We start from the raw sequence: 24,083 nt of genomic DNA, 5'->3' as shown, positions 1-24,083 counted from the left end.
ACCACATGGTCGTTATATAAAATGTATCTAATATTTGCCTTTACCAATCAGCCTCTATTGCCACTGAGAGACTCCAGGCTCTTTAGATCTCTGACAGCAGTTAACTTATCAACAAGCTAAAGCTGAGATGAAGTAGTTCCAGTGTAGTATAAAATCCATGGCATAAGACATGCCTTTGTCTGAAAAGGTATTTAGCCTCAGTGAATGACGTTCTGTTTCTGAGTAAGAAGTGTACATTTTGGTTTTATTAAAGAATAACAGAATATCTTTGAAGCATGACCCTTTGGCTAATAGGCTACTTTATCTCTTTCACCCCATCAAAAAAAAAAAAAGGCAAGGGCAGGAGTGGCTTTTGCTCAACAATATTGCAGAAACCATTAACACTTTTAGAAAAAAGACCGACAGAGCATTTGATACATTCAAACTCAGACTTCAGTTCTGTTGTATCTGCCCACATGCAAAACATATTAGCTTAGAGCTGTGGGGTTTTTTTCCATAATAATTGTTTATCTTTCAAGAGAAGGCAGATACATGCCTTCAGCAAGGTAAACAAGACACTTCATCCAGTAATAAGACGAAATTCATAAGTATACCCATACTCTAGCTCTTTTAAACTGGTTAGCAAAGAACCTTCCTTTCTAAGGAAGAGGAGAAAACTCAAAAATATTCTTCATGTGACATTACTCTCTCTCACTTTATGCACATAAAAAGCAGTGTACAGTCCAACTAGAATTCTGTAATAATAATTTCCTCAGATAAAAGGAATAGGAAGGATACACAGATATTAGACATGGATTGGCAAGTACTTCATGTTTATCATCTATGATAAAAGACATACCTGAAGCGTTTCACCGCATCTGCTACTTGCTCAGGAGATGTCATCCAATCAACATGATCAACTATTTTTCTAAAATCAAAGCAACAAGTCTCTCATTTAATTTTTAAAACAGAGATCAAGTAAGTATGGCATTTTAAAGAGAACTGTAGGGCAAAATAAGTATAATTTCACCTTTCTCCAACTCCATAAGTAGGTTATACAAAACTTCACAATCATAAGGCAAACACTGATTGTCATGATAAAAGTCTAAGCTCACTGATCACTCTTAAAGCTAAAGTGATTATAGCTTTTTTTTTTGTTTCTACTTTTTCTTTTTAAGCAAATGTACTATGACTAAGCAGTCTGGAAAATTGATGTTGCAACTCAATTCAGAGAAATGTTCTGCTTGTAGAGCACTCCTCTTCATGGAGCACTCTTCAAGTTCTGCTTCTATAAGCAAAGAACCTACTTAAAATCTCAAATTACCATACTTATGTGTGCACTTCATAATCTTTAACAGGAGATACAGACTGGTCATAAACTTTGACCTTCATTCATCAACATACACACAACTCAATAGACAAATATAGCATGTTTACAGAAACAATATACACATCTGTGTATCGCCATAATCCCAGTTATTTCCCTAACCATGATTTGAATTTAGCTTTGTAAGAAACAGAAAAACACAATTTTGCTGCAGAATGCCTTTAAACCCCAAGAACCTGCTAGGAATGACTGATGGTCTGCTGAACCAGAGGAAGCTGTGAGCACCTGAATAGCTCCAAATGCACAACAGTTCTGCGCACATCTCTGCAGAAAGAAAACACCAGCCTGTGCACAAACTTGGCTAGTTATACTACAGTCTGAAAACAGCAAAAAGGATTCAGAGTTGTTCAACAGGGCAGCATGTTTTTGGAAGCTGCTGTTATTACATGGCTGCATCACTACTGGTACCACAAGAACTGTCTATATGTTTAACAGTGATGATGAAAACATCAAAAATTTACTTGTGAAGGGTAAAAAGTAATGATACAATGAGGAACGTTCTTCAGAAGTAATAGGAAATCACTTGTCGCCTGCCAGAAATTAAGTTTTTGATTCACGGCACTAATCCAAAGTGACAATTTAGTGCTAATCCTGTTTCAAGAATTTTTTTTGTTCTACATTTTAATTTACTTTTCAGAAACAAATTATTAGAAGGGAAAGCCTGGAAAAAGTAGATTTCTAAGCTGTAGGCAAGAAACACTGCTTATTTAGCACTAGTAATTTGCTTTGCATTTGCATGAAAAAGGGCATATGTGAATTACAGAGAACATGGGTGGCAGAACAGACCCCCAGTCCTTTCTCTTCTTTTCAAGTATGACAGCAAAATCTTAACACAGCAGCTCCGAACAGTTCACATAATTTGATAGTGTCAGCATATTATTTGTGGCATCAAAGAGGTGTAAATAGAAAGAGTGCAGAAAGCAATAAATATAATTATAACCAAAAAACATAGTGTAAAACACAGAGCAAAAAGCACAGACACCATCAGTATTAAGTTACATTCACAGAAACGTGAACTCTTGTTGATAATGTGAAAGCTCTCTCGGAAGCTCTCTAGCATAAAAGTTACTGGAATTTGTCTTTAAGGAATGTTCTGTGTTTATCTCCATTTTACACCACATTTGTGCTTGGTTTATTGACCCTCTTCAAAGGGGAGTGCATGCAGATCTACACCACAATAATTCAGTAAGACCAAAAGGGATTTATACACACATTCTACACAGTCTCACTCAATCGCTCTAAGAAAAGCATTACCTATTAATTGTGTCACCATATGTTGCTCTAATAAGTTGCTGAAGCAGATTTTTTATATTTCTTCTTAACCACTGATTTCTTTCCTTTAAATCAAAGACTTCGTCCATAAGGAGGAGCATTACTCTCAGTGGAATATTGTCATCCACCTGATCAAGTGAATAAAAAATACAATTAGTAAATTTTTATTTAAGAAAGCTACAGTTTTAGCTGCTACTTGACAGGCCAAATGCTTCAGTATGAGGACAACAATGTCAGAAATACTTTGTTCTGTATTTTACTGGAAAATGAAATCTTCACTAAATCTTCTGTAACATCACTGATAGCAAAGAAAGATTAAAAATTAAAAGATAAACTAGGCTCAAATCCATTGAAGATTTAAAATAAGACAAAAAGAAACAGTTATTTCAAAGCTGAACAAAATTAATATTAATACAAGTAATAGGTCCTAAAGAGAGCTTATCCCTGACCTCTTCCTTTGGTAGCTGTGCTTTCCATTGCCTAATATTAAATCTCTGGAAAGAGCTTCTGTTTGGCATCTTTTTCTTATGGATGCACCACGCCAAATTCAGAACCTCCTAAGAACAATGACCTTTTGCTGCAATGAACTGCCCTTTATTTAAATATTGTACCAACCAGCATGGCTATTAAGTGCTTTTGTGCTTATAGATGAAGAAAAGCATCACCATTTTACTACTTAATAGAAGATGTTATATATACTGGCGTACAAAACCTAACTTTTGTGGAAATCCTGAACCAGAGGATTCACTAACTTTGGATGGCGTAATATTTTTTCAAATATTAAAATATGAGCAAGAATTTACTAAATTCTGTCGTATGAGATTATTAGATTTTCATCTTAGTTGTTATTAATGTTTCTCTTATAGAATCAACTGTAGTTTCTCACGAACTGCTTATATGCCAAAACAGAAGCCTACATATTGTTAAGCTATTGCATAAAAGATAGCATTTGGAGTTAAAGTCATATTCCACAAGACACCACAAATATTTATGTATTCATATACATTTGTATTCATATACAGCATATTAATTTGATATTTTGACTGATTCATTATTTAAACTTTGTGTTTACTACTAAAAACCTTATAGAATACCAAGCTAAAATTAAGATTTTACTATATCCTCAGCAAAATGTATTTAAAGAGCTTTTTGCTTGTTTTAATTAGGATTTTTAAATTCTAAGCATAACATTCAGAATTTTGTTTTGCATTTTAAACCTGATACAGCTCTACCTGGAAGAGCAGTAGTTTGCACTATATTGTTAATCCTACACTGGAAGAAGTAGCAAGATCTCATAGCTCTGTGGACTGCACAACTACATCTATAAATGGAACACAGACAGTGGATTCATAATTCAGCTGTAGATTTTACACATCCATGTCTCACTTTTATAGTGCTTCTCCACATTTAAGAAACAGGAAATGTAAAATTCTATTCAGACTGACCTATTTTTTGACTGATTTAATGACTAAGTTCTGAACGTGCCTTAAAAGAGCAGCTTGAGAGTTGAAAGCTTTTAAAACAATTGAAATCCAACTTTCAGAAAGCTGGTGTGCTAACTTAGAAGCTTTCAAGAATTGTAGTTTCTATTCATTTTACAGAAGATCAATGAGAATATTTGCAGAGAAGGCATTCATATACTTCAATGACATTGTTTTGTTTCGCCTCTGAAAAACAGAAGCCTTGGGACTACCAAAGATATACATTTGTAATTACAAACTTATGAATACAGTGAAAAATAATGGTGAAAAGGACTCCAGAAGAACCGAAGGCTGTGTTATTTGAGCAAAACTACATCTATCAAGTCATCACGCCATCATAGCAGTTATACACAGAAAGACAAACTGGAATGCTTTGATGTGACCAAAAAACCCAAAATGTGAAGGGTAGAACAGGTGCAGATTTAGGACCATAACAAATTGCACATAATCACTGGTAATCTCATGGCCTTTCTGTCCCACTTAAAAGTTTTTTTCCCAATTGTTTTCACATATATGATCAATAATTCAATCAAAACAACAGCAAAATACCACAGCTTATGAAAACAGCAAAAGCTTAAAATTCACTTTCAAGTTTCTAATGCCACTATTTTATATATTTTAGGTATCCACATAATAGAAGCTTATTATTTAGGAAAACATTTGGAAGGTTTTTTTCCATAAAAACACAGCAAACACTACTTCTGATCCATTAAACAAATGCCCCCTAAAATGTCACATCAGAAATCAGAATCCATAAAATGCCAACTGAAATGATGCTAACAGTCTGGCATCGCACATTCTTTTAACAGATAAAAATAGGAGGAAGGAGGAAAAAACCAAAACCAAAGAAATCCCCACCCAGAAAACACAGAAGCAGTAGCATGGACACTCTAAGTTATTCCACTGTTGTGCAAACCATTTTAGTACTAATAAAATGTTAATTTTAGAAGGAGGCATCTAAGTTTCTTTTTAAAAAGCTAAAAAACTTGTAATTGCCTGGCATAATATCAGAAAAAAATAAATATGTAGCTTAACATAAAATAAGTAACACATTAATTTGGTTTTAGAGAAGCCAACTTTGAATTTGTCCGACTCACATTATCATCAATTGGTGCTGCAACACGGCAGTGTTCAGGATCTGAGTAAGTTTTCTGGATCAAAGGAGGCACCTACAATGAATAAAAGGTAATGTTTATGAAGGAAAATATACTTTAGGATGCCAATAAAAACATTGTTTTTCCTAATAAATTTGGTTAGGAAAATGGAAACCAAACATATGATCAAAAGTCTACATACTACCACAGATGAGTATACAGCAGTCCTTTCATCTTGCAGCAAACCAAGCCTGTACGTATTATCCTATAGCTATCAAAGTTATCAACACCTTTAAGACAATCCACATATATTTTCTCAAGTGCCTAATGTTTCAATTGAAAAACACCCGAGAAATTCATATGGGACTGATATTTCTTTTGGTATTTCCTCTTGATCTTAAGTACTGCCCAGTCACGGACTTCCCAGTGAATATAACTGCAGATATAATATATTGTTAGTCACACCAGGGAAATTACGAGGAACGAGAAAGTCCAGAGCCAGTCATTTTATCTCACAAGTAATAAAAAAAACCCAAACAACAACAAAAACAAAAGGAAAAAGCCCTCCCCCACCCCACAGGTTTATTATTCCATTTCATGGTCTAAGGGTTAACTCAGTTGCTGTCCTACATCTGCCACATGTAAGTGTTGTGGTCACACCAAACAGAACAATCCCCGACCACAGACCTTCCAGCTACACACAGAAAGTGGAGGGTAAGGGAAATGAAGTTAAGATGGACATATTAGGAAGATTACTACTTTCATAGGACTTCTAGATAGCCTGCCATGCAACCACTCCCCACCTCTAAGGTATTATGTTTTAGGAATATAAGATATGAGGAAAGATGACAGGAAAGACAGAAGAAAAATTAATTAAAAGTTCAGCAAAGAATAAGCAGAAAAGAAGATAACTCCTTATTCTAAATTTCAAAATATATATTTTTTTCTTTTTGTAGTGAAAGCAGTAGATGCAGCAAACTAACTCTGTGAGAACGGTTGGTTAAAAAGAAAATCAGTGACTCTCATATTCTCCTCAGTGGCTGCACTGAATTAAGTGAAGGACCACTGTAACAGTCTGCAGATGTCATCTTAAAATGTGTTACTTAGTAGCAAAAAAACTTCCTGTTCATAATATAATGACTGCTGAATCTTTTTTAAAAAAGGGTGTAAGCATAAACCAGATTGCTCTCCTGTCTAATGACTTGACTCTTCATTATAGTATGCAACGTAAGTTTAAGCGAGTTGATAGCTAACCTCCTATTAATTTCCTAGTATGTTTTAACTACCAAATATATTCTTACCTTGAAAAATGATTGCTTTATGTCTTGTCCCAATCTCTCTGACATTTTACCCATGTTGTCTGACATTTTAGTCATTCCCTCTGCCAGGCTGTCAGGGAGAGACTTGACTGCATTTGATACATTTCTCATAGAGTTACGCAGTGGGTTTACAAATGTGTCCATCTGAAGAGGAAGATGTTTAACCAGAATTGTATAATCTGAGGACACTAGTACATTAATACACTATGAGAAGTATCATACTGTTCCAGAGAACAATAACATAAAGAACAACTCAAATTGCTTAACTTCATTACAAAATCCAGAATAAAGTTTTAGCTTCACTTTGATTTCTACTTCTTGCTCCTTACAGCCCTACTGTAGCTATCTTCAACTTTCAAGAGATCTTTTTCCTAAATCATTTCCATTTCCCACAACTCAGTTTTTCTTAGCTTGAATTTCTTTTCCTTTTCTTCTCCATTCAACGCCATGTCTCCCTTCTAAGCTTCCTGCTTCCAGATGTTTCACATCTGCTTTCAACTCTTCATCTTCGAAACATGCCTCTTAAATACCACTGCAGTAGTATGTTTTAATATCATGGCAAGTATAATTAAAAAATACAAAGTAGTTCCATAGAAACTGTTAGAATTTTTCGTGCAGTATGTACTCTAAATTCAGTCCAAACAGAGGCAAAAATACTAGTGTGATGACCTTTAAAAGTTAAGTTTATGAAGAACATAGAAATCTTAGTCATTACATAAACCTTGATAAATATTTAACTGTTTCATTATTAAATATTTAAGGTATATAGGTAGATCAACAACTTGAAGTGACAATACAGTTGCAGATGCTTTTTATATCAAAATCACTAGAAGTTCAGAAATAGCAATTTTTGCAAAGCAGATGCCCACACAAACTGGTCAACTAAACAAAGAATCACTTGTCTGAAGAGAGTTCTGGAGGCTTAACAAAAAGGGTGCACAGCTCAGGGCTCCATATTTGACCAATGACTCTGCTGTTAGTTAAAACAGCTAAATACATCACAGCTACTTTTGAAGGGAAATGCATTTCATCTTTTTGGCTGAAGAGTGGAGAGCACGGTAACAGCAGCAACTACAGAGAAAAGAACTGAAAAAAGAAACTAGAGGGAATGAGACTACAGAAAAAAAATCACGGGTGTCCGACAGAAAGTAATTTGCAATGAACATATTTTAAAGTAGTCTGATTTGAAAATTCTATTTCCGTGTCATATGAGTAAGTTTACCTGGTATAAAACCAGTAGATTTTTGGTTCCATATGTCCTCAGATACTTCGTCACTCACAAAGTATTAAAGCAAGTCACTCGCAAGTTGTTTTCAAAGTGTCATACAGCTGTTTAATATCAGTTTAACATCTCTGTTTAATGCAATCATTGCACTAATGAATGTTCTTAAGTTTCCTTGACAGTGCAAAACATTCTTACCTTCCGTGCAAAATCTCCCTTCCCTTTGCTGTAGGCTTTATTCTCCAGGAAGTCAGACACGTAATGGGCTAAAGCTGGAGAAGCTTTCATCATTTCAGGATTTAACAAGAGCTGAGGAAAATCATTTTTAAAAGCCACTTTTTAATAAATAACGAAAAAGGCCATAGCAGTCAGCCTACTAAAAGTTTAGCAAGTTTAGTCAAAGACACTACATCTTGCAATGTATTTTTTCATTTATTCTCTGAATTTTATAACATTACACTATTCAAGATGAAAACAAGGTGCTTCTTGATAATTCCCATAATTGACTAGTATGTTAATTATAGCACCTCACAGAAAAATACACACACTTCTCACCACTCAAACTGCTTCTAACACTCCAAGAAAAAAAATAGCTGTGACTGAAAAAATATTTCTATTAAGATTGGGCCGCATATGCCACACAAATTAAAATAGCCATGACTGAAAAAAATGTTGCTATTAAAAATAGGGCACACAAACAAAAAAATATATTAGTATTCCAAACAGCACAATCAGATTTCACAATTTCTTATTCATTTTCACTGTTTATTGTTAACATGCCCATTGTGTTGGTTGACAGACTTAAGTGCTAAATGACCAGAAAATCGCTATGAAAAACACAGCTTCATTTAGTCGGGCTGATACAGGCCATATCCAAAGGGAGAAGCTGTGTGGTTTGCTGCACGGCCAGAATGGGTGCCACGTCCATCCTTATGCAACGGCACAAGGGAAAATAACCACAAACACAAGTGTAATGTAAGAATGAGTTAATGGCATAGAGCTCCAAACCAACACAACTGGAACATCACCAGCTCAGAGCTGCGACAGAACTCATTGAGAATAAACCAAAACAGCAAAAAAAGGCAAACTTATAAGATAACATGAAGTTCTTACAGTATAATATTTAGGATTGTGTACCACCTACAGCACAGCTGCTTTTTATCTACCTCAGTAAAAAGAATTACAACCAAGAACACAACCACAAAAACATAATGGCTTACCTGCAAATATGCATTTAAATCTTTCTTCCTCTTTTCCAAAAATTCTCTGTCCATATTGTTAAATGTCTTTTTGCCAGGAAGTTTCAGTATATTTGCAAGGTTTTCAAACTAGAAAAAAAGGAGAAGATTTTTTGTTCTTTTAAGAGTTTCAAATCACAACATAATCTCAGAAATGACAGGGGTCATTATATTCACCTATTCTTATCTACCATGTAACACCTGAAAAATAATTTCTCCCTCAAGCCCAGAACTCAGATTCCTTGAAGAAATGAAAATAAAAGATAGATCATCAAGAACAAATGCATGAAAATTCTCAGGCAACTGCCAAAGGTAAAATGTAATTTCCGAACACACACATGATACTCACTTTTGAAATACAGATTAGTGTAGTGTGCAAAAGGTTTAAACTCTATATTTATCATTACTATTTGGGCAGAAGTTAGGAACGTTATGAGACTACATCAAGAGAACTTGCAAATCTTTCTAAAACATCTTCCCTTTCCTCTCCCGATCAAACCTACTAAGGTAATGATTAAGCTTTTATCCCTGGAGTGGACGGCAGCTCCCAGTTTACACATAGTTTATCACACCATGCTTGACAGGCCATCACCTGTGCCTCTTCTCCAGGTAATGACAGCAATTGGCACTGGTTGACATGTCTTTCGCTGTCCCAGTTTTACAGAAAGAAAAGGTGTTCCACGCAAGTAGGAGGGAAAAAAGAGGCCCTAACACTTAAGAAGGTTGAAAATTTTTGCTACAATGCGCAAAAAATTAAGAAGTGACAAGAATAAAACTCAAAGAATCAGGATTATCCACATACAGAATCCAGACTTCCTGTAAATAATAAATAATACTGTTAAGGTGATAGAGAGAAGTATAGTATCTAGGATCTATGAAACAACCTGGAAAAAGGTTGTGTCCTTTTTTTCTCTAGCAGAGACCACAAAACTACAGATTTAGTGAGAGATTGATTCCATTCAGTCCCTGCAAAGTGCCTTTTTGCAAAGACATCATTGAACTTGGGAAGGTCACAAAGCTCATATGACATCTACGGCCTGTAGAAGCACCAAAGAATAACTACTTCCAAATTCACAAATCCCATTCCCTTACAAAAAGGTCATAGCCGCTATTTTAAATATAGTATCTACTTCAAATTATATTTCTTACATTACTGACTAAAGAAACTGGTATGAATCTATTCAGTACTTCAAGGAAAAAAGCTCATACAGATACTATAGACAACTAACTTCAATTCCATTTTGAATCAAGTATCTATTTCATCTGAAAAAACCACTAACAATAATCTCTGCCCTTCCTATTAATTTTAAATAAAAGATTCTAACCTTCACCCTCAGCATGTCAACAAAAATGTCTCAGACAAGCACACCAGAAGGGTGTTCAGTGTATCGGTGACATTCCTGTGCCCCTAAACCCAGTAGAGATGTCCATTTTCTTGTTGAAACAAAACAAAGTTGTTGGGAGTATCTGAAATGCTACAGTAAATCATGGGAATCTCTTCACCTTTCACAATCTTAGTGTTCTAGAATAACATTTCTATTTTCTGTAAATCCAGAGTCGTCATATTACAGTAACAAGAAATTTCTGAGCCTTAAACTTTGAAAATTTTTGCTTCTGCCACTTTTTTCTAGTCATTTACTGGCAGGTCAGTTTTAAATGACTGCCCCATACCAGTAGAACATTAACTCTACTATAAGATCCACAAACCCGTACCTGTTTCAGGTCACAAATTCTTCAGTGAAATGATTAAAAAAAAAAAACACAACAAAAAAAGAAAAAAAAACAAAAACAAAAACAAAAAAAAAAAAAACAAAAAAAAGAAAATCCATGCAAAAAGTCATATTTCAAATTTACTGACAACATATTAAGATAATCAGAAATTAAAAGAAAAGTCAGGCTCTGCTTATAATTAATACAAATATTCAACACAATGTTTGCCTAGTTTTAATAAATCCTCCTTCATTTTTACTACTGTTATGACTGTGCTAACCTATCTGCACAGAATTTGTTCTCTGTGCCTCTCTATTAATAACACGCCAAGGGATACAATCCAACACTTCTGACTAGTTCAAAGGTTACATGCAGTCAAATCTGACTTCTCCAAAAGCTTGGTTTAAAAGCATTTCACCTTCCTCTTTTAAAAGTACTGCATTTTCAACACTTTTTCATGTCAGCAGGTTCTACGTTGTACCAGCTGCTGAATTACAAGTCTCTGTTTACTCTTCTTTCATCTTAGGAGGCTTAAGAGTCTGAAAATACAAGTACAGCAATAAAAGGCAGACTGTCTAGCCGCACACTGAACTGCCAACAGCTGTCTCTTTTGAGACCCCAGCGCTCCTTAACGTTTCACTTAAAACCTAAATACTTATTTTCCAAGCTCAGTTTTTATTTCTTAATCTCTGTGACAAATATAACAAATAAAACACACCACTGCTTGAGACCAGTAGCACTTCCATACAAACATTTTAGAGTAAAATTAAGCAAATGAGGGCTGGGGGAAAAGCTTTCTAAGTTCCATTTCTATTTGTTAGAGCAACTATATAGCCATCAGGTACTGAACTATATACACATGCACCTGTAAACTGCTCAGTACAAATAACGTATGATACAAACAGTACAAAAAGTACACTTCAATGGCAAACAGTGTAGTGCTGTAACTCCACATCTTAAGGCACGTTGAGAAAGGCAATACTCAATGCCATACCATCACACAGAAAAAGCACCTTCCAAAGAAACAGTGCAAGATTTCTGAGATTAATTACCTGCTCAGTGATCCTCATGTGAAAGTCATGGAAATCACTGTAGCGTCGATATGTCTTCCACGTCTCTTCGCCGTTTGGATTTCGCCGATGGACTGTGATAGCGTACAGCGCGTATGTCTTGCCATGGTCATTACACACTCCTGCCACAGCATATGGGTCATAGTCAGCATAGACTAGTAGTTTAAAAACAAAAACAAAAAAAGGAACAAACAGAAAAAAGGAAGACGGAAGGACACAAACGTGAAGTGAAGAAATGTCTGGAATGACAGACTTGAGAGACAAAAATGGACATGCAAGCAGAAAAATAAGCCATCCCTTTATCCAAAACCCTGCATAAGCGATAACCTTCAGAAACTTATTACATCAACTTAAATAGATTAAGCAGCCTTAAAGTTGGACAAGTTTCACTACCATGCAAAACACAAAGCATAGCAAAACGTTTCAACTTATAAGAAGAGCGAATAGAGCTTTTAAAAAATAATTTTAACCTAAAAAACTCAAGATAGAGGTGAAAGCTGTAAAATCAGAAGAAATTACAGTCAGTAATAATGTTGAATAGTGCACTAATAATATAGAAAAAATTGTTCCATCAAAAAAATCTGTAAATACAAGACAGTGCAAGCAGGCTGTAAGCATTTGGTTTTGTTATCAACACGAGCTGTTTGTTATTAACTGTAAGATAAAAAACTCACCCCACACTATTTATATATAACTATATGTACACATATATGCATTCTGCATGTGCATTACATTTATATAATGTATTTTGTATGTGCACACACACATTTTATGGAAAGAAGACATCCATCTTAAACAGAAGTAAACATCTTTTAGTTCTCCACTGAATATTTAATTTCTCCTGGACATTTGTCAACCACAGAATTCTCCCAGTATAGAGTTTGTTTCAAAAATTTTCATTTCATCTACAGAATAACCCAGAACCAGTATTGTTTACACTGCACAACATGTTACCAATTTAAAGAGTGTATCTCAAAGTATTGAGCCAATACCCGGTAGCAGCAATTTTGCAGTGGCTAGATTAAAGTGATTTTTAATCAAGTTCTGTGAAATTTTCAATGCACCCATGCTCCATAAAATACATTTTTACTGACAGATCATCAGCTACAACCTCTGTTGTGCTTCCAGCTTTGATTTCTCTCAAGTATAATGCCAAAGTCTGAGCAGCCAGGGAGTGGAGCCTCTAGAATAGGGGGGAGCTACTGACAATGTAAGAATTACTCCCTAGCAAGGTGCACAGTGGGCACAGAACTTCTTTGCCATCTGTCCTCTATAAGAAGAATGTTAAGTGCTGAAGCCCAAGAGAAAAATCAGGCAGCCAGGATGTTGCTAAAAGACTGCCCAAAGAATGGAGCTGGCAAAGCCCAGTCCCAAAGACAGGGAGCAAGCCCAGTTCTCAGAACTCCCATTGACCACCTTGCTGTGCAGCCACCAGACCACATCTCAGGGGCGCTGTTCAGCTGCACCTTTAGCAGAACCAACCACTTCAGGGCAGGAGTGGCAGAAAAAGAAAGAAGTTGTCCCTGCCATCGCTTATGTTACAGCTGTTTAAATAGTGTTTGTTTTCAAACATGAGACAAGGTGAATCCTCAAAGACATGGAGCAGACCTTGTTTACACCCCTCAAGCACAGTAAAGGGTAACCATCAGCAGAGGAAAGGAACCTGCGGACAGATGCAAGATGCACCTACTGCCTGTAGCATCCAGAGAGCAGGGACTCATATTTCTTGTTCAAACACGAGGCAAAGAGCACTAAGACTGCCAGTTTAAACTTGTATTACAGCATGACCTGGTATGTATTCTCTGGTTCAACTGGAGTATTAAGGACTCACAGAGTCCAGTTTATAGTTATCAATACACACTGCCATCAAGATTATGAATTGAACATAATTTGTGTGGTTCTAAGTTTACCTTTTTTCTTAGATCAAAACAATGACGCCTCCGAGTTTTATTCAGAAAAAGGTATCAAATGCCATTTTAATTAAGAAGCTAAATTGTGATTCTTAGCTTTTATTTTTCCCCTTCTCCAACGACCGACTACATGAGACTTTCACTCACACTGGTTCGGAGGAACAGAATTTAATTAAAATATCAAGCAGCTGAATTCTTACTCACAGCTCCTGTGTCCGCTATATAAATACATAGATTTAAAACTCTATTGCATAGTAAAATCTACCCCAAATAAGTATCTGAAGATTCATTCACAATTTGATCACCCAGTGCAATCTCTTCTAACTAGAACATTATAAATAATAACTGAGAAGATTTTGTTGTTTATTCTCACATAGTATTTTTTTTCATTTATTACTAGGCCATTTTTTTCAAAAGACAACCAAAAATGCCACCACTGTAAAGACTGAAGCCACTACCTTAAATGAACCTAAGTCAATAAGGAAGCACAAAGAAATAGGTGAAAATATTCTAGTAAGAGAAATAACAGTCAAGAGTTAGAATTGTGTGACTAGAAAAAAAAAACAGATGGCTTTTTGAATTTGTTCTTTAAATAACTGTTAAAATAAATGCTACTCAAAATTAAGTTTAATGAATGATTCTCCAGAGATACAAAATAATAATCCCATAAACAACAAAAATTAAATCACATTTTAAGTACAGATATACATTTTATGACCTACAGCACCAATTCTGTAAGGATTTCCATTACAAGGACTTTATGGGAATTATGAATTTAAATGTTTTATGAGGTTAAAAAAAAAGTGAAAGTATTAGGATTTCAAAGGCCTGTAAATATCAAAAAACTGAAAACAAATGGAGGAAAACAAGTAAGCAGCCATTGTAACAGATTCACTTACCAGTATCTGAGATGTATGCATGGAGCTGAACTGTCTCATCAGAAGGGACATTTGAAAGGTCATCTAAGGACTGCAGGGTTGGGGAGAGAGGGGAGAAGGAAGAAATGAGCAAGAGAGAATAAGACTGCAGATACATCTCATTTGAGAGATGCTTTTTGCTTGATCTATTTTGTTTTCAAACTTTCCGTTCACTACACTAATAGAACAGCTTAATGCACTGTAACATTGCAAACAAGTGTCGCTATTATCTGGTTACTAAAGCCTTTTACAGAGTGTATGGTCCCTCATTTCCCCTACCAGTTTCACATAGTTCTGTGATCACTCTAACGTATTTGCCACTTTTGTTTGATTTCTCAGTTCCAATAGAAATACAAATAGTTTCCTACTGAGCATAAAAAAAGACAACAAAAAACCCACACACACTGTGGAGATACAGGTGTTGTATACTAAATCTTTTGTATACAATTCTGTTTTCTTTCAACTGACTTAGAGCACTACACAAAAGTTACAGTGCAGCAGAAGTTGAATAGTTTCTCTGCTGTATATAAAAAGCAGCACACTCTTTTCTCAGAAATGTTTTCCCTCATAAAAAATGAACAGGTACATCACCAGCTGGCTAAAATCCTGTCTCCCTATTCAGTGATTACTGACATCAAAAGAGGCCCAACGGGTCTTTTATAGCAGCATTGCTACTATTTAAAATTAATACATTCGACTACTAAGATTTAACAAATCCCTACAAGATTTTTGAATGAAAAACTTGGAGCTACTGAAGTAGAATTCATAAGCATTGGGATCCCAGCTTCTTTATGTATTTTACTCCAAAATTCTAAAATTCTTCAGATACAAATTCAGAATGAAAATGCAGCTATGAGCCATCTTTTATAATTTAACAAAGCCAGTTTAATAGCAAATTGCTACAAAAAGTTACCTAGAATGGGACCTACTGGCTAGCAGGTTAGTCCACCTGTGTCGAACTAAAACCTCAATATGGGAGACCTCATCATGGCTACAGCTTCCTCACAAGGGGAGGAGGAGGGGCAGGCGCTGATCTCTTCTCTCTGGTGACCAATGACAGAACCTAAGGGAATGGCAAGAAGATGTGCCTGGGGAGGTTTAGGTTGGACATTAGGAAAAGGTTCTTCACCCAGAGGGTAGTGGAGCACTGCAATAGGCTCCCCAGGGAGGAGTCATGGCCACAAGCCTGACAGTGTTCAAAAAGAGACTGGACAATGCCCTCGGACACACGGTGTGAACTTTGGGGTTGTCATATGCAGGTACAGGAGCTGGACTTGATGATCCTTGTGGGTCCCTTCCAACTCAAGACATTCTATACACGTCAATCAAGTTTCCAAACTGTTCAGTTTCCTTGAACTTAAATCAATCTTATGTGATAAAACATAGGTTGTACTTGAAACCATAAATTATTTAAGACTCTGCTCTTGCCTCTTCTTCACCTGAATCTTTCTCATCTCCACGATGTCCCAACATAATATTCCACTCCTTCCTTCTCAAGCTCTCTAGAGGGAACAACTCTTCTCTGCCTCAACCACCTCAATCAGTCTCTGCCTAAATATCCACCATGGAAGGTGAGGGGAATAACCTTTCTGTTATAAAGTCTAGATACTGACTAAATGGCATTGTTAAAAAGGTCTGAATGCACTAACTATGCTTTAACATGTATTGCAGCAAGGTGTCTCCTAAATACCTTAAGAGACAGCTTGTAGACTTACAGCACAAATTCCCAGTTTAAAAAAAGGCAGAAGAAAGAAGTCTGCTCAGGGAATCTGTTCTGCCACCACATGCTATAGTGTTAAAAGCTTATGTCTGCTCCATGGTAGAACTATAGAAATCATGCAAAAATATTTTGTGAGCAAACATCATCTTTTCCTCAATGATTCTCAAATCTGTAAGTTACTGGATGCTGAAGACTACTCTGGTAGAGTATTGCCATCAGCTGACTGTTCCTATCATCTTCATTAGACATTTGCTTTTGGTCACTGTTGGATACAGGGCTTGACATTCTCTGACCTAGTCCATTCTTAAGCAACTCACCCATGGACAGCAATAACCCTGGGCAGTGTTCTCTATACTGCAGTGTCTAAATTTAAGAGCAGAATATCACCTGAAACTGATCAACAGCAGGAATTTGTGGAAGCTTGGATAAGTGCTTGATATTCTGAGAGCTCTAGGATTTGATTATCAGTAAAGTGGAAGGGATATTATTAAAGAAGACAGGTAACAGTCAATTGCTCTAATATTTTGTTTGCTATGAAATACTGACATCAAACTGTTATATTTTCTAAAAGGCATCAGTATTTCTTGTTTTCCTGCCTCTAATTCTACTCTGACAGTTCAGTTTTCTCTTTGATAACTGAATGGGGTTCAAGCTGACACACTAATGACTGTCAGAAGTTCAACCCTGTCATTTCTGCTGCCATTCAAGGTCTTGGATACGTAACACCTGTGTAACTCCTATATACTCAATGCAAAAGGAATATGTATAGCTCATATTATGGATCCATTTAGATGAAATCTGCAAGAGTCTATAAATATTCTATAGTGGGTTTTCTACCCCCAAAATACACCCTACTGGTTTAATATACTAGATCAATGTATCAAATTAAAAGGCAGAAATTAAGATATATCTGTAAAGTTACTTTTCCTCAAAATAGTTTTGAGTCTCTCTTCCAAATAATCTTAAAACACATTCTTACAGTGAAAGTATAAACTGCAGGCAATGTATTTTATAATAAAAACTTGAAGAAATACTCAACTGCTGTGGCAAGGCATTATGCAGCCACAATTAATAACAGTAAATGAAATGGTTAAAACTTGAACAGATAAAACCCAGACAGTTGGCATTTAATATGATCAAATATCTTTGACTTTAGGTGTATTCATCGGAACGGAAGTTAATTAAAAAGCAAAAATATCACACCACGACCCAATGTTATTTAATGCACAGTCATTAGCTACAAGTACAGAATTTCCCTGACCTTTGAAGTAGCCTCTCCAAGGTCTATTTTTCTTCATGCAACTGACTAACACAAGGGACCTCAACTATGTGTACAGAAATTTACACTTGACATGGATTTCAGCCAGGAAAAACTCATCTACCAGTATTCAAACACCTGTAAAAGCACTGAAAACCCTGAACAATACGGACTACAGAAAGCAAAAAGTTTTTTTGCATAAACACAGTTTTATTACACATTTCTCCTAGATTCTTCCTCACTCTCTACAAAAATAGTGCATATAGTATTCTAATAACTCCAAATTATGTGTATTTATAAAACCAAACGGGTAACAAAAAGTATGCCTTGCATAAATTAACTGTAGATTATTACTGTTTCTGTGAAAAACAATTAAAAATTTCATTAAACAAGGGGGAAAGTCAAAAGGGAGGTTTAACTTACAGATTAATGGATGCCTTACGTGTGCTTCAATTTGATTCCAGAACTTTTTCAGAAATTAAACTGTACTGAAATAAAACCTCTATGTTACATAATTTCAACTATTTTATCATGCTTTGCCCAGTGTTGAGGAGAAAAAGTAATAATAATTAAAAAAAAAATAAAAATCCAAGCACTTACCAGATTTATGCTGCTAGTTGGAGACCCATTAAAAGATTCTGGAAACAGTGAGGAAGGGGAAAGGAAAAAATAGGTAAGAAATTTTTTCCAATGTAGGGCCACACAAGAAATAAAAATGCAAATACAAACTATCATGGAAAATAACAGAGACTGTGGCATTGGGCAAAATGTTACACCTAACACATAAGCACTTCAAGATCCCGATGAGGACACGTAAAGAAAAATGTATGTAAGTTTATGCAACTACAGACATGAAATAACACTCCAGAGAACATTCCTTTTTAAGCTTCATGAAATTGCTTCATTAAGGCGTCAGCTGAATAGTTAAACAATTTCCATTAGATTTGTACTTCAGTTAACAAGAAGAAAGATTTTAATTGCCTTAAAAAGCCACATCTCCTACATACTCTGAATTTCTATTTCCAGGTGAAGAATATAGTTATGTATTAAAACAACCCAGCATGTTGAAGAATCTCAAAAAAATGAGAATGAAACAGCCACCTCCTTATTTTAGCAAAACACTTGTTGCCTAGATGTGAGAAAAAATTTACATGAGATGTATAAAGTTACTACATAAAAAACTATTTGACTCCCTAAACAATTTACAAAAAAGCACAAAGAGAAAATGTTAATTTAAACATCAGAGATATTACAGGAACTTTTTTATTTCTCAAAAACGGTGTGGATAATTCTCTTATTTTTATTTTAAAGCAGAAAAAATACTAGGTCCAGGAAATCCACCTTACAGGTATGCAGCTCACCTCCTTCACCATCATCTGATCCTCTGAAACTGGGATCCTTCAGCATATCCAGCTCAGCTAACATACGTATATACAACACATTCTGTTTGAACGAAGGGTAGAATCTTTCATCTCGCAGCATTAATTCATACACCTTATTGAAATAAAAATGCCAACCTTAGCAAGACTTATTACATTTTTTAATAAATCAGGCAAGCTTTCATAAATTATACTTGACCAACACCTATCTGTGTATCCTATTGTGTGTTTCTGGGTTTTAAAGGAAATGTGAGTCTGCGAAATTTCAACTCATGCTTACTCTTAATGGAAAAGTTACGAGGACTATTTGTGCCAGAAGTATAAAAATACTTCTCTAACTAGTGAGACATGCACACATGGGAAGAGAAGCAGCATGTTAGCTGTAAATATTTCCTTCCTCTCCTCTTAACCCTTCCAATTGCACTATAAACATATTTGGTCTTTACACATTTCACAATAGGTTCTCTATCAGTCCTTACTTGTTGAAAAACTATAAACTTGGACCTGCAAACACTTAGGGGGAGAGGTGAAAAGAAAGAAAGGAAGGGAGAAAAGATACCACATACTACTTTCCTGAAAATTTCCAGTTCAGCCAATACAGTATAACCCTAACTCACGAAGATTCAACCACACCATCACAAAAAGTTACCTATGTAGCCTATACAGTGACAGTATATATACATACACGCATCTATCTGTAGTGCAAATTAATTCATACTAATTTTTAGCATGAAAGAGAACATTAAGTTTATGACCTAAAATAAAAACACCTCTCAGATTGGGTATATAATTTACTGCCAGAATACTAATAATTCACTTTTTTTTTTTATTGGACTTGTGTGATAAAGTCTATGTATGCAGTTAGTAAAAAGTCTGGTTTATCTTCAGTACTTTCTGCTGCTGAGTGCCACACTGTGCAGGCTTGAAAAAACAGAACAGTCAAAATAACTTCTGGAAAGACCTACAGAATTTAACACGGTAACACGGTTACATCCACCTTTAAAAAAGAAAGCTAAAATTGGACCAAAATTGTATCACTTAGTTATTCTACATAGGCACGTGTTCGCAAACTGGTCCATTAACAAAAATAATGATCCCATAAATTCTAAATTGTGCTTTGTAATTAATTTCAAATCAGACACCTACTCTTTCTGTCTATAGCTAAGCAGTTGGAAAATGGTAAAACAGGTTTTAGGGTTCAGATATATGAGTTCCTCCTTTTCCAATAGCTGTAGTGACAGTTAATACTCTATAGCATTAACAGTTCTTATGAAATACAAGATTAATACAGTATACCTTTCTCTGAATGTCATCAAAGATTTCAGGTGTTGGATCCTCATGGTTCAGTGTTTCTGCCAGTTTTGCTACTAAGTTGTCATCAATATTAACTCTCGGAGATGCCTGTAATAAAGATCTAAATCAACTTTTGCAGCATAAAAATAAGAAAGCTTCTATTTTCACAAATAAAATCCAATACAATTCTGCAATTACCTAAATAAACTAAATTTCTTCTTGATGAGTATCTCTAGAATCATCTAGAACACACAAGAGGATAATCAGATCACCTCCTCCCCGCAAAATGTAGTTCAGAGTTTGTAGTAAAACTGAGAAGTTTCAGGACTAAACACTAAGAATCACCTCAAAAACAATTTATGCGCATTATTTTGAAGCAATATCTAACCCAGATTTACTCAGACTTAAAACCAGATTTGATTTATTTATGAGGAGAAACATCGAGATTCAGAAACGAAGAATGAGCTGGTAAGAAAGTCAATGGAAGTTCTGAAGCATTTGAGGAAAGGGTAACAGTTTGTCAATTCTGTCAACTTCCAGAGAGATTATCAGTAGTTGTATGCAGACTTTATCACAGCTACCAGCATCCTAACTACATCAGCCATCAGACTCCTAGTCATCCCTTGGTATGACATATTTCAACCATTCTTTTAGATAGGCCCAAGTTCACACATTTTCCCCATTTTCATTAACAGAGATGGGGATCCAGCACCGAACCAGATCCCACATCACTTGCTCTACTAAGCACAGCTTAGAGGCTGTATTTCTTGGCTTTGGAACAGCTCTGGTTTTAGGTGGCTGCTGACTTCAACCTGGTGAGCATTCAGTCAACTCAAAAACCCATCAGAGCAAGCTCTGCACAATCTACCATGTCACTAGACTACCGAGGTGGAAAAACAAACTGAAGGAAACTATACAGAAAGAGCAGTGTCCTGTAGGCAATCCAGGAGACTCCTGGAATACACTGAAGATAACTTCTTGAGCCAGGTAACAGACAGACCTACCAGAGGGAATGCGGTACTGGGCCTGTTGGTCACCAACACCAGTCAGCTAATCAGTGACATCAAGACTGGTGGCAGCCTGGGCCGCAGTGATCATGCACTGGTGGAGTTTGCAGTCCTTAGGGATACGCGTCAGGCAAAGAGTACAATCAGAATGCTGAATTTCAAGAAAGCCAAATTCCAGCTCTTCAAGGAGCTAGTCAATAAAACGCCCTGGGAAACTGCCCTCAGGGACAAGGGAGCAGAACAGAGCTGGCAGATCTTCAAGGATTCTTTCCATTGAGCACAAGAGCTCTTGACCCCCAGGTGTAAGAAATCAGGTAAACAGGGCAAGAGGCCAGCATGGCTGAGTTGAGACCTGCTGGTCAAACTAAAGGGCAAAAAGGGAATGCAAGAGGCAGTGGCAGCAGGGACAGGTATCCTGGGAAGAGTACAGGGCCACCGCCCAGTTGTGCAGAGGTGGGGTCAGGAAGGGCATGGTACACCTGGAGCTGAACTCGGCAAGGGATCCAAAGAATAACAAGAAGAGCTTCTACAGATAAGTAGAAAGACTTAAGACAGAAAAAGGTCAAAGGAAGTGTACCCCCCAAAGAACAAGACTGGCAAACTGGAAACAAAGGCCAAGGAAAAGGCTGAGCTACTCAACGTCTTCTTTGCCTCAGTCTTCACTGGCAAGCTCACTTCCCACACTGCTTGAGTAGATGGACCGCAAGATGGGTTGCATCTTTCTGCAAACATTTCTTTTTGGGGCTAGGGAGACACATGTGGGGATGCTGACAGAGGACAGAGTAAGAAGAAGTGAAAGGGGAAAGGACAGCATACAAAGGGAGAGAATTTCTTATTCTGTCTTCATATTTGCTCTAGCTTTTCTCCATTCTAGAAAGTCAGCTTCTACAGAACACATTTCACAGGAAAGTCAGTACCAGAGCCTTTTTAAATGGAGAGGAGAAGAGGGAGACATTTTCTTAGGGCTTGACATAAGGAGAGAGAAGATACACGAGTAATAGCTTTAATGTCAACTTGTAAACAACTTGTGCTACACTATATCTGTTTCATATTATTGTAGCCATAACTAATAAAGAAGCACCTGTACAAAGAATAAATTCCAAACAACAAAGAAATAAGTTATTCCTACCTTTTCTGATAAATATTGCTCATAAACTCCAAATGCAGCTGCTCTTAATAGCCCCTTGGTTTGATTAGTCTGATGTTTTCCATCTTTCTGTCGGCTTTGAAGTACCTCCAGCTGTTGCTGTGCTGTCACTCTGTATCCTTCCACTGTCATCCAGAAAAACAGATGTGCTTGGCCACCAGTCTGCTGCATGTAATCTACAGAAAACAGCCACCAAACAACCATAGTTATTGTTGTGCATCTTAGAATAAGAACTCTCTGTGATGTTAACCATATATGAAACTCCACGATCCGGTTATACATCTGGAATACTTATCATCTATAGTTGAAAAATAAAAAGTGCTATACACATATTGGCAATAATAACAAAACTGAGAGCAAAGTCCAGGAACTAAGGACTGAGTCCTAAAATGCACATGTAAAAAGTGAATCCACCTTTACTTGTGTGGATGTAACCGGCTTGTACAGCATGATACGAGAGGAACTTCAAACTGGAATTCTAACAAATCATGTGCATCTAACTGCATCAACAGGACTATCACCACCACCAAAACAAATTTACATTCTTAATAATGACCATCAGCAGCCCAAATAATTTACAGAAGAGAGTAAAGCATTAGAAAGTATTAAAAATTAATTACACAACTTTAATCCACCTATCAATTTTTTAATTATATAATAAACCTAAAATAGTACATAAATTACTGCTGTATTAATTAGAAAGTCTTCAGTAGCCTTGTAATCCTCTAAACTTCAGCCTAACATCTATAGTCATTAGTTCCATTAGCTTCATTGAGACCAGCAAAAGACTAACAATTGCAATAAGTTTCAGTGTAATTCCAGTTATAAACCTCTAAGCAATTCTTGCAATGATTCTGTTCTAAACAGAACAAACTTGTTAAGTGACAGACCAATAATCATTGCAAAAACAGTCTTACAAAGAGATCAGTATTAAAACAAGCTTGAGACAAGCTTTTGGAAGTACTGAGTATCGTGTTCTGAACAGTTAATTACAGACTGATTTGCCAAAAAGGTTTTGGTTCCCTCTGGCAAGGGGCTTATACACATTTAGCTCTCAGTAGACACCTATATTTAGCAATTTCAACTGTACAGCCCTGTGAGTCAGCATATTCTTTATAAATAAAAAAGATCAGATAAATTAACGCTCACCCATAAAAAACTGTAGTGCAACATTGTCTACCAGAATATGGTCCAGAGGGACTGTGCAAAGTTTTCCAAAGTTTGCTGCCAGTTTCACAGTATCTATTTCCTGCAAGACACAGTTCAGCAAGTTCACAGGCCTTATTTTTTTTATTAGCTTTTAAAACTCCTCCTTACCAGAAAGCAGATGTAAGAGAAAATAAATTACATTACAGATAATAAGGCAGCCTCTCAGTGATTAGTTATTTTCACAGTCACTAATAAGTGAAGATCTACATCATAAGCTCACGGTCTCATAACTACTTGCCTTCAACACAGATGATCTCTGCTACATGGGAAGCTGGCTTTTAACACTGTCATTCATGTAACACTATACAGGTCAAATTAACACCAAAATCCTCACCAACAGCAGCAGTGGCATGAAAATGAATTCACAAGATGAACTAATTTCAGAATTTGATGGGATGCAGGTCACCACAACTTAAATTCATCTCTGCCCAACTTTCTTCTGCTAATATGACATATCTTGGTCTTACAGTA

General features: G+C 36.1%; 1 protein-coding gene across 6 annotated transcripts in view; it reads right to left on the bottom strand.

The window, feature by feature from the left end:
• The window catches only part of SNX13 (sorting nexin 13), a 69,277-nt gene that overhangs the window by 4,725 nt on the left and 40,469 nt on the right, over positions 1 to 24,083 (bottom strand). For 3 of the 6 annotated variants that reach the window (XR_013921836.1, XM_080339437.1, XM_080339441.1), the window contains exons 12-24: positions 23,553 to 23,652; positions 22,386 to 22,579; positions 20,253 to 20,357; positions 18,939 to 19,071; positions 18,178 to 18,215; positions 14,582 to 14,651; positions 11,755 to 11,927; positions 8,975 to 9,082; positions 7,953 to 8,063; positions 6,515 to 6,676; positions 5,217 to 5,288; positions 2,621 to 2,766; positions 839 to 907 (exon numbers count right to left, since the gene is read on the bottom strand). Coding sequence is in view for 5 of the 6 variants with exons in the window: in XM_080339437.1 (XP_080195563.1) it covers positions 839 to 907; positions 2,621 to 2,766; positions 5,217 to 5,288; positions 6,515 to 6,676; positions 7,953 to 8,063; positions 8,975 to 9,082; positions 11,755 to 11,927; positions 14,582 to 14,651; positions 18,178 to 18,215; positions 18,939 to 19,071; positions 20,253 to 20,357; positions 22,386 to 22,579; positions 23,553 to 23,652 (1,481 nt within the window). In the remaining variant the exon portion in view is untranslated. Of the gene's footprint in view, positions 1 to 55; positions 180 to 838; positions 908 to 2,620; positions 2,767 to 5,216; positions 5,289 to 6,514; positions 6,677 to 7,952; positions 8,064 to 8,974; positions 9,083 to 11,754; positions 11,928 to 14,581; positions 14,652 to 18,177; positions 18,216 to 18,938; positions 19,072 to 20,252; positions 20,358 to 22,385; positions 22,580 to 23,552; positions 23,653 to 24,083 lie in introns of those variants that run through there. The other 3 variants (XM_080339440.1, XM_080339438.1, XM_080339439.1) reach the window with 3 other exon arrangements.

This window comes from Nesoenas mayeri (genome assembly GCF_963082525.1).
Source record: "Nesoenas mayeri genome assembly, chromosome: 2".
In the NCBI taxonomy this organism is placed as follows: Eukaryota; Metazoa; Chordata; class Aves; order Columbiformes; family Columbidae; genus Nesoenas; species Nesoenas mayeri.
The sequence above is the reverse complement of the archived record's forward strand: the minus strand, read 5'-3'. Positions and strand labels throughout refer to the sequence as shown.